The sequence below is a fragment of the Acartia tonsa genome, chromosome 13, assembly GCF_053477335.1.
Source record: "Acartia tonsa isolate MP-2025a chromosome 13, ASM5347733v1, whole genome shotgun sequence".
In the NCBI taxonomy this organism is placed as follows: domain Eukaryota; kingdom Metazoa; phylum Arthropoda; class Copepoda; order Calanoida; family Acartiidae; genus Acartia; species Acartia tonsa.
Window position 1 is genome coordinate 37,533,487 of NC_137272.1, and position 11,319 is coordinate 37,544,805.

The 11,319-nt window shown below is 32.3% G+C and overlaps 1 protein-coding gene and 1 long non-coding RNA gene across 3 annotated transcripts; both read left to right on the forward strand.

Annotated features, from left to right (window-relative positions):
* The first annotated feature begins 621 nt into the window (after positions 1-621).
* On the forward strand, positions 622-9,046 carry LOC145335361 (eukaryotic translation initiation factor 4E type 3-A-like). Of its 2 annotated transcripts, none has more exons than XM_080181099.1 (8): positions 622-1,229; positions 4,583-4,632; positions 5,017-5,097; positions 5,468-5,615; positions 5,956-6,078; positions 6,609-6,744; positions 6,927-7,017; positions 8,856-9,046. In XM_080181099.1, the coding sequence occupies exons 1-7, from the start codon at positions 1,173-1,175 to the stop codon at positions 6,941-6,943; spliced, it is 612 nt and encodes a 203-aa protein (XP_080037225.1). In that variant the 5' UTR covers positions 622-1,172; the 3' UTR covers positions 6,944-7,017; positions 8,856-9,046. The 2 variants fall into 2 exon arrangements, with proteins under 2 accessions (XP_080037225.1, XP_080037224.1); XM_080181098.1 differs by having other exon boundaries at positions 623-1,229; positions 6,927-7,012.
* A 565-nt stretch (positions 9,047-9,611) lies between these two features.
* LOC145335362 (uncharacterized) lies at positions 9,612-11,319 on the forward strand. Its single transcript, XR_013885192.1, has 2 exons — positions 9,612-9,987; positions 10,898-11,319. It is a non-coding gene; the product is annotated as an uncharacterized LOC145335362 (long non-coding RNA).

Below are 11,319 nucleotides of genomic sequence, written 5' to 3' on the forward strand. Positions count from 1 at the left end.
GGATATGGGGCGAAGCTGGCAGTACATATATACATTACTAAGATTTGAAAATAGATGAAACGATAGCTTTCTATATTAAAGTTGGATGTCAGAGTCTAGTGATATGACTGATCTTGTCAGATTTGATAATACAGACGAGAAGGAAACTGTCCCAATTTTGTATAATTTTTGCGGCACAAGTTCTAATTACGTCATATAAATAGTAAGAGTTGATAGTAATAAAATTAACAACTTATTTTAAAATTACCAATTTTAATGCTTTAAAAAAATATTAAAAATCATAAAAACAATCAATAATTTAAAAAAAAACGTATTTGCTTCCTTCGTTTGTAACAAAATTATTTTTTTTGCTACTTTTTAAATAAATTAAATCTTCAATTTTCATTGCTGATCAAAGATCAACAGCTGATCTTTATTTTTATTTTTGTTTTTATAGTTAAAGGGGCGTGTTATAATTTTCATAACAATTTTAAAATTTGTTGTAAATATTAAAATTATTTTAGAAATGCATTATTTAGATATTTTAATACTAAATTAACAGGATGTTTGTCTGTCTGTCTGTGTGTACCGAAGGATCTCGCTAACCGCTAAACCAATCGGGTTCTCCTTAACAGGGTAGATTCTCATATGTCCTTGGAAGGTTTTTAACTATTTTGGGGGAGGGTACTACCAACCTCCCAAAAGAAATGACAAAAAAATTTAAAATTTTCTTAAAATCTGGGAGACTTCAGCGTCAAATAAGGTGGTATCGTACATAAAAAATTACCTTTAACAAACAAAAACATTTAAAGTGCCACTAGAGGCCTCTAGGGGCGTAGCCGCTAGTCCTATAATATAAAGTACTAAGCTTTTTTTGTTTGTAGCGAAGGATCTCGCTTAACACTGAACCGATATGGTTCTCCTTTAGAGGGAAGCTTCTTATAGGCCCTGAGATGGTTTTTGACTATTTTATTTTTATAAATAAGCCTGGGTATGGTTTTAAGCTATTTTTCTCCCCTTCCATATCACTTCGAATATAGAGCCCCTAGGCCCTAGATGCTCTTATATAGATTTATACTCCCGGTATACAGCGAAATAGATACACCTGGTAGGTAGATACTTTGCTACACATGGATAGATGTCATCCTTGTTTCAATACAAATGCATTATTGTTATAGAATGGAACTCCAGAAATGGCCTTTTCTCCCAGTAATTTCTCTCCAGCTACAATCAATAAATTTTCATCACAGGTAAATATTATCAAATTGTTGAATAATTCAGAAAAGGATAGGTAGTACATTTGATTTTAATTCAATATTATAGTTACTTCACCATTAATGATAATGCATACCTACCTGTGATCTAATAATAAATTTAGTCTTATTTTAATTGTAAGAAATCGTTCGTTTCTGGTCATTGTCAGGATTTAAAAAAAACACTTAATAATAATGAAAGAATATGATTAGGTACTAAGAATTAACCCTTAACAGTCGGGCCCCTTGCCGCACCCTAATCAGTCGTGGGGGGGGGCGTTCAACGCCCCCCCTCATTATCTCAGTTCCTATTAGAGCTAGAGGGCTAAAATTTTTTTTGCAAGTCCCCTGTGTTATGGTGAATTTCCGACCTTAAGTAAGTCAAGGTCAATTTCCGCTTCCTTCACCCTTTTATTTAACAACCTTAGTTTTTAGGTCCTTTTTTACTTAAAAATTTCAAACGGCTGTAATTTTTTTATTTTTAAAGCTAGAAGAAATTTTTTTTTGCAGAAAATGTTTATTTTATTTAAATTTTATATTTGAAATATCAAAACATAAGTTTCAGCGGCCGCAGCTGTACTTGGCAGCTGCCAGCCGCCGCAGTCGGCGGTCGGCGGGAAAACGGCGGCGGAGCTTTATGAAATTTTAATACATTATGTAGACATGTAAGATAAGCTTAAGTTTAAAATTTGAAGTCTCTAAGTCAAAAATTGCGGCCACAGGAGCATTTTAAAGATTTCTGGAGACCTGGAGGATCAGGACCTGCAGGATCATACCTGGAACCTGAAATTGACTTGAACACCTGTATTTAATATGAGGATGTACAACTAGAGGATATTTAAGTATTTTGGTAAGATAAAATGCTTTGTTTAAATCAAAAACAAATTTTTGTTCTTTACCTGGATGACCCTGCCAGGTTTGCTGGCATCCTGTGCCCGCCAGGATGGAGATATTCAAAAAATTCCAACTCTCAGGTACACTGTGTTCCAGAAATCCCGAAAAATGACAAAAAATCATAGAGAGTGTATATTTGAACATTTTAATGAAATTTTATTCAAAAAGCAATAACTATACATATATCTTTTAAAATAATTGTGAAAAATACTTATAATAGGGGTTTTACACAAAGGGCGTCAAGGGGGGTGTAAAGATAGTCTAATAAGCACATTTCAGAAGCTTTAACTTCCTTTGTTTTTGAGCTACATTGACGGGAATTATATCAAAAGATATTGCACAACCCAATAATCAATGTTAGGTAACCCTTAACAGTCGGGGGGGGGCGACCCCCCCCCCCCTTACAGGTATTTTCTATCTCATTTTCTGTGTGTGAAAGATATAGAGCTTTAACTGAGTGACTTGTTTAAAATGGGCACGACACATACCTGAAAGTTGAATATCTCCATCCTGGCGGGCACAGGATGCCAGGATACCTGGCAGGATCATACAGGTTAAGAGCAAAAATATTTTTTTATGACTTAAACTTAGCATTTCATCTTACCAAATACTAAAATATCCTATAATACTACATCCCAATATGAAATCTAGTTGTTCAAGTAAATTTCCGGTTCCAGGTATTATCTGGAGGTCCTGCAGGTCTCAAGAAATCTTTAATTAGCTCCTGTTACCTCAATTTTTGACTTAGAGACTTCAAATTTTAAACTTAAGCTAATCTAACAACATTACACAACCAACTAAAATTTAATGAAAAACTGCAGCCGTTTTACCGCAGACTGCTGCCCCTGAAATTTATATTTTGAGATTTCTAATACAAAGTTTACATACAGATCAGTCAATTTCTTACTCATTTTCTGTATGTTTTTTTTTAGCAGGGAGGGATGGAACAATGGGCTGTTTATTTTTCTAGTCCACAATGTTTTATAATAGTGTTTTCTCATTTGTAGGCATAACAACTTTTAGACTTTATTAATTTGATTGGTTGGTTTATTAGTTGAGTGTCCAAACATTTCAACAACTAATTGTAATTTATAGAAGGGGCAATTTTGTGTATTAGCATTGGGGATATACATTAATTTATCGGCAATTATCTTATCCCTTTAGATCATAGATATGTAAGACTTTAATTTTTATTTTCATTTTACTTTAAAGGAAACAGTTTCTATCTTAATCAACATAAATTCTACTCTTCTTTGTTAATAAGTATGAAAGAACCTTTTGTGAAAGGTTGCTCAATAAAAGGGTAAAGGGAGTATATAATGTTAAAAATATAAAATCAGAATATTTTTTCTTGATCAAGCAAAACACATACAAAATTTTTAGACTTCTAGCTTTAATGGGATCCAAGATTAATATATATCGAGCAACCCCCCCCCCCTCCCCCCCTAATAAAAAGGTATAGTTCAGATAAGAGCTTAAACATTATTGGATAATCATTTATTTGATTTTAAAACTTTTCTTTACTTTAAGTTTAATTGAATAGGTGTTTTAAGTAATAAGAAATATATATTACTTTTATGACTTAAAAATTGTTATTTTTTGGTTAACCCTAGTTACTTAAGAGCTTAAAAAAGCAAACTTCGCTAGATTTCGGGAGATTAGGCTAAGGTTCTATGATATTATACATAGTTCTAATTTACTCATACAAGAGGATTTTATTGCCATCCTTTGCCATTTTTAGTTCTGGACCCAAACGTAAAATTTTCATTTCAAGAAAATTGTTTATCTTACAAGAAACGGGTATGTCTAGAAAAGTACCTACAATTACAACAAAAAATGGAGATTTGACTTCTTTTAAAGGCTAAACGTATAAATTATTATATACTGATTCCAAAAATATATAATACTCAAAAATAGCTTTAAAAATAAAGGGTTCACACTGATTTGAAATGTAGTTTAGTTGACCGAAAAAATAGTTGTTTACTTTGATGAAAAGGAACTTAATTCCAAACCTCTGGTGTAATTACACATCAAATTCTTATTTTTCATAGTAAAGAGCTAATTCTTTCGGCTTTATTTCCAAAAACTTGTGTATATTACTAAACAATTGTTTAAAAGTGTATTTTCCAAAATGTAAAAATCGATTTTTTGTCACTGTCAGGAACATAGTGAGGTATGTGTCATACCCAAACTTAAAAAGTCAAGCAGTTTGGGCTCTTTATCTTTCACACACAGAAAATGAGATAGAAAAAACCGGATGGGGGGGCGTTCAACGCCCCCCCCCCCCCCCGACGGTTAAGGGTTAATATTAATACATACAGAAAAATATATTATTATCACATTGAATTGGATTAAAATTAAAGTCATTGAAACATAGGTATGAATTGTATGTACGAATTTAAACACATATTTTCTATTATTATTGATCATGATTTTTAATTCATGTATTTTTTCAGGACAGTTTAGGAGTGCCTTTACAAACGTCGTGGACATTTTGGGTTGATAAGTAAGCATCTTATTTGATAATTCATTAAACATCATAAAAAATAAATGCTTTTCTAAATTTCAGATACGTCTGTAAGGGATAGCTGACCTCCTATCGTAACAATGTTCTATTGCTGTCAACCCTGGCTATTAAAAAAAACCCAATTAATATCCGCTGGATTAGATCCGGTTCTCAGCCATACTGAAAAATCATGCATGGCATCGTATACAGACAATTTCCCACGAATATTTGAATAAAGATCATAAAAATAATACCATTTTTTTTGACAGGGGCCTTCGGCCTCTTTGAGGTAACAAAACTGGTTTTACACTTATAATTTTAATAGCGGAAAAAAGCTGTCTATACTACGATGCGATAAATAGCTAACTATTATATAATATTTAGAGCAAACAAGGGGTCTACGGCTGCCGAGTATACTGCTAGTCTCAAGAAAATTTATACATTCTCTACTGTACAGGGTTTTTGGTAAGTATTTGTTAAGTATTGCAACATAATAATTTTTTGGGCAAAATAAAAATATTCGAAGACAAATAAGTTAGGTTATTTGATTTTGAAGTCAAAAGAAAAAACGAGAGTTTTATTCATTCTCATATTTTTTTTATTTTTTTGGTTGAATGTTGATTTTTAATATTTTTTTTTCAATCAGTATACTAAGCGTCTATAGTATAATAATTGTCCTTTACAAGGATATTTTACATGGGCTTTATAATAGTTTAATGAAAAAAAGATTGGTCTGTACAAACTAATTTTTAAAACTAAATCGACCAGACGACGTGGGATTATTATACATACTAGCATTTTAGTTTATTCTAAATTAGACTTTTCTTTACTTTAGGTCTGTGTTTAATCATATCCCCGCATGTCATGATCTTCCAATCAGAAGTTATTATCACCTGATGAGGGAGGAGAGACAGCCCCTGTGGGAGGACCCCGTCATCTCCAAGGGTGGCACCTGGAGGCTCAAGTGCTACAAGAAGGACACTGTAAGTTAGATGTTTGTCATTATGAATAGGGTGATGTTGGCGAATTTTTGACAAGCTGAGTAATTTTGGCCGGGGACAAATAACGATGTAGGCCTCCTGTAAATTGTTGGAGAACATAATAGACAAGGACAAATTTTAATATTTTAGATCAACGTTATACATACCTACCTTTTGGATCTTTTTCTTTTTTTTTTGCATTAATCTGCCAAAATTAAGCGCTTTTCACGTGATTTTCATCAAGTTGTTGTTAAAACCAATAGTCATTCTATGTGTTATCAACGAATCCAAATAAAAGAAATAGATACGTTTTACAGAAAAAATCACCCTGTTGCATTTTTAGGTTCGTGTCTGGAAGGAGCTTCTATTGGCCGCCATTGGAGAACAATTTGACTCCTCCCTGGCCCCTGGAGACAATATTGCGGGGCTCTCTGTTTCCCCTCGCCCCAGGGATGATCTTATACAGGTCTGATAAACTATTAGGGTTCTTTATACCCCTGAAAAAATTTGAATTGCTAACAATTGTATAGTATAAAAACATAAAATAAAACACTTTGGGTCAAGGGGGGGGGGGAAGTTTTGACACATTTGAGTAAAAATATTTGGCGAAGAATATTGGTCTAGTTATTTGAGACATCTTTCCACGAATAATAAAATGAAAATTTGTAAGATTATTTCCAATTATGATTTTATTTTATTATTCATAGAATATTGATTAATATAGCCGAAAAATAAATTGCGAGCATATTGGTCTAGTATTTGAGACATCTTTCCGCGGATATTAAAATGAAAATTTATAAGATTAATTCCAATTATGATTTTATTTCATTATTTATAGAAAATTGTCTACATAAATTTAAGTATTGCTTAGAACCGGTTCTAATCCACCGGATAAATTTCAAAGCTATACTTAAGTAAATGTCAAATTGACATTAATGCCAAAAAATGACAATCATACTTGTATGTATTCTTAAAAATCTTTTTATTCAATTTTAGGATGGGTTAAGTGCGGCCATTATGGAATCCCTAAACAACGCTGCCACAGCCTTATCAAAAACCACCGAAGCTGGCAATTTTGTTGGCCTACCACAACCCACCATGTTGACATCACAACCACAACAAATGGACACAGGTATGGAAGAAGCTTGTATAGTACCTAGTGCACAAACTTCATTAATATTCCGTTGTTCCTCCGTAACATCATTTGCATTCTATTTCAAGTATATTTCTTAGATTAAGACACCGTTCATTTGTTAATGTTATTTAATTGTTATTTATTCCGTGTCCCATGAAAAAATTGTGTTTAACTTACAGGTTCCACGATGCCCTGATCGATGTGTTGCGCCAGAGGTACAGAGACCATTGGTTCCCTGAGAAGCCAGTTAGGGATCCAGTTTCAGGTTAGGTCAGTTATAAACCTTCCTGAGGAGGGAGGGGGTGTCTAAACATTTGAATTTAATTTAGCTAACAGCATATTTTTTACTAGTTAATTTGTTAAACTTTATTTGTATGGCACATATTTGAAAGAATTTCAATTTTGTACGACGTAGTTTTGAAAATATTAAAACTTAAAAATCTTCTTTTCATAATATGCAATTTAAAAAGACGATTTTCAAGTCTTGATATCTTAAAAACTACGTGGTAAAAAATTAAAATTCTTTCAAATATATGCCATATATATGTAGTTTAACTAATTAACCAGGAAAAAATATGCGGTTCACTAAATTAATTTCATATGCCTTTCGTGAAACTACCCCTTTACAAATTAAACCTCTATTTACTCCAAGACAAGGATCTAATAATATTTTAAAGCAAATTTTACATAAAAAACGTAAAAAAAATCTGAAGTAAGGGGGGGGGGGGTTTAATGGAACCATCTCGTTTAAATAATTCTTGATAGGGTAGTACAAAATAGCAGCGTGTGCAAGCTGTAAATCAATAAATAAAAGGCGTATATCAATTAATCCTTTATTGTCTTATCCCTTAGGAACCCTGATTATGATAATAGGATATAAGTGGATATTATGACAGGAGAAAATTAGTTTGCTAACATGAACATCTTTTATTAGTAAGTTCGTTCATCCAGTGGGATGGGATGGGATTTTATTTTAGCCAGCTACAATTTTCACTTTATTAGTTCATTTATCCAGTTGGAGGGGAGGAATGGGGAGAATTGTTATTTAATCCAGCTACAAGTTTTACTTTATTAGTTAATTTTTCCAGTTGGAGGGGAGGGGATGGGGAGAATTGTTATTTCAGCCAGCTACAAGTTTCACTTTATATAAAAGTAACAGGGTAAATGACTGTCTGTGTATATCTATATAAAAGTTTGGGTACCAGTAAAAATCAGTAAGAAATAGGGGACAATGGGCTGTTTATTACACTAGTCCCCAAAGTTTTCTTATTCGTTGACTTAAAAACTTTGAGGATGTTAGTCAATTTGATTCATTGATTCATTAAGTTGAGTGATCAAACATTTTAACAAGTAATTTTAATCTAAAGAAGGGGAAATTTTGAGTATCATTATAATATTATTGGGGTTGTACATCAATTTTTCGTCCATTGTCTCATCCCTCTAGATACCTGTTAATTCACTCTCCAAAAATTTCCGTCGAAAGTTTAAAAGAAATTAAAACTGTAAGTGGATGGGGGTAAATATTCTTTCTCTCTCCCCCCTTTGTTATACCATGAAATAAGAAAACGTAATTATAAAATATTGGGAACTAGTGTAATAAACAGCCTAATGACCTAATATTTTTTTTTTTTTTTGGGGGGGGGGGCGGGTCCTAGGGGCGCTTTCTCTTTCCTTTCTACTTTCTTTTCCCTCCCCTAAAAAAAGAACCTTAGGTCCTTAGATGATATCCTGTAAAAGAGAACCATATCAGTTCAGGGGTTAGCGAGATCCTTTGGTATAATCAGACAGACATCTTGTTACTTTATTATAAGGATATGATTTAAGGTTGAGGAAGGAGATGGTATATCCGCTGGATTAGAACCAGTTTTCAGTCATACTATCTGCATAATATCCGAGGAAAGCTGTCTATAATACGTTGATATAAATAATATATAAAACTTAGGGATCTAAAAGGGATAAGACAATGACGGATAAATTGATGTACATCCCAAATGTTAAGACACAAAATTAACACTTTTATAGAATACAATTATTGGTTGAAACGTTTAAAAACTCTACTTAATGAACCAACCAATCAAAATTCATTAATAGTTAATATATTTTTTCAGAAAAGCCAACCAGAGGCCGTGGGAGTGTCCTACAACTGCGCATGTTGTAGCGGTCATGGTGGTAACGGCGGAGGCGGCAGTGTAACATTCAACGCCGCATTTAGAAGCCGTTTTTGTGACATGCAGTACGCTGGAAAAAATGCGGAAGTGTTTAGTAACCGGACAACAGTTAAAAACACCGCCGTCGATAAGGGGGAGGGGGGTTAATGCAACCATCTCGTAATCAGTGAGCAAATGGTACTTAAAATTCGAATTTCGATCTCAACTTTTGTATGAGTAAATCCTTGATAGGTCTATTTTCCCTAAATCGAACAAAAAGTTGGAAAAGTAACGGCTAACAGCTTGCGGATAGCCGTTTTGCCATTTTTTGGATATCTATATTGCAAATTAGTCATGAAACCTATCTCCACATAATACTCTTTTCCACTCCAAAACGCTATTAAACGGTTCTAGACGGTAGCTGTTGGTACTAGAAGTTTTAAAAATGGTTATTGCTATCATTTAACATGAATTAAACCAAAAATATGTTTAAAAAGTTGATTCCTACATAATTGATGATGGATTTACCCTGAAAATACGCAAAAAAAACGACTGAACGGCTGAGCCGCCAGCCGTTACTTTTCCAACTTTTTGTTCGATTTAGGAAAAAATATACCTACCAAGGATTACTCATGCAAAAGTTCAGATCGAAATTCGAATTCTAAGTGCCATTTGCTCACTGATTACGAGATGTTTGCATTAACCCCCCCCCCCCTTAGTGAAATTTTAATGAACCTGGTCCAATCCGTTAAAGTCACACCACAAAACTCATGTATAGAATATCAACTATATAAATGATTAATTATCACAAAAACAAAAAAGAGTAACCTTACTTGATAAAATTAATTTTAGAACTTTTAGATTATATACCAGTTTGTTTGAAATAATTGCTAGTCTAAAAATATAAATTATGCATATCTTTTTGGTTTTTTTTGTACAATTTCAATTGTTTGTTTAAAAAAGTGGAATGGAAATATCATTTTACCCTTATTTTCATATGAAAAGAGTTAATTTTTGATGTTTTACATAATGAAATAGTTGTTTATATAAATGTTAAAAAAACAGTCAAACCTTTTTTACTATTTGTCTCAGGGTATGTAAACATTGCATTTACTTTTTAAAAGCGAAGCTTTTCTATAATTAGGGTCGGTCCGTCCGTACGTCCGTCCGTCCGTCCGTCCATAACGGATAGCTTTTTTCGTTAATTTAGACATGTTAGAATTGTCCTATCGATTTCAAATTTTGCATGGTGATTCCTTTAGTACTTAGGTACGATTTAGAAAGCGTAGCAACTCTATAATCATTACCAAAATGTCCGTACGTCCATTTTAAACATGTTGATTTTTTAAAAATTTTAATTAGTTTTTTTCGTTAATTTAGGCATGTTAGAATTGTCCTATCGATTTCAAATTTTGCATGGTGATTCCTTCAGTAGTTAGGTACGATTTAGAAAGCGTAGCAACTCTATAATCATTACCAAAATGTCCATACGTCCATTTTAAATATGTTAATTTTTTTACTTTTTAAAATAGTTTTTTTCGTTAATTTAGGCATGTTAGAATTGTCCTATCGATTTCAAATTTTGCATGGTGATTCCTTTAGTAGTAAGGTACGAGTTAGAAAGCGTAGCAACTCTATAATCATTACCAGAATGTCCGTACGTCCATTTTAAACATGTTGATTTTTTTTACATTTTTAACAACAAATTTGTATGTGACCTAATTATCCGATTGGTCTGATTCCTGAGACAACAAAGTACAATATTATAAGCGAAGCAACTCTATAATCAAGTCCTAAAAATGTAAGTATGTCCATAATCATTATCCTGTATCAAGCAGTTTATTAACAAATTTACTTACAATTTTGCTTTGACTCCTAAACATTCGCATTCTGATTATTCAGTTCTGACATTATACAATTTACATTAATTTCTGTTTGTCCTACCGTTTCAGAGCTTCGCTTTTATGGATGTTGTCATCCTTGTTTACATAAAAACTAATTAGAAAACATGGACAAATCAAACTTTTCATTTTAAAAAACTAAAGAAAAGTTCCCAAAGATGAAAACAAAAAATATACCTTACATAATCAAAAGTTTTACTTTTTTATCCCTTTTTTATTTAATTTTCAAAATCTAGTTAATGTTGTTTATAATTGTTTTTTTTTTATTGTGATAAAGTATAAAATGTTGTATTTTTTGTATATTAATAGTCATATATTGCATCGTATTATAGTCAGCTTTCTGTAGATAATGAAAATTAAAAGCTTAAAATCAGTTTTGTTATACCTGCTGTTTAGAGCTTCGATTTTATGGATGTTGTCATCCTTGTTTTCACCATGATTTGTGAAATTATATAGCCTTTTTTAAAGTTTGTAGTTGTTATGTATATACAATTATTTATGTTTAATAAAAATTAAAACTGTTA

Bases quoted from the DNA above. Each gene is read 5' to 3' on its own strand.
- LOC145335361 (XM_080181099.1), top strand. From the start codon at position 1,173: ATGGCCTTTTCTCCCAGTAATTTCTCTCCAGCTACAATCAATAAATTT. The intron at 1,230-4,582 runs GTAAATATTATC...GTATTTTTTCAG, and splicing joins TCAATAAATTTTCATCACAG to GACAGTTTAGGAGTGCCTTT. The intron at 6,079-6,608 runs GTCTGATAAACT...ATTCAATTTTAG, and splicing joins CCAGGGATGATCTTATACAG to GATGGGTTAAGTGCGGCCAT.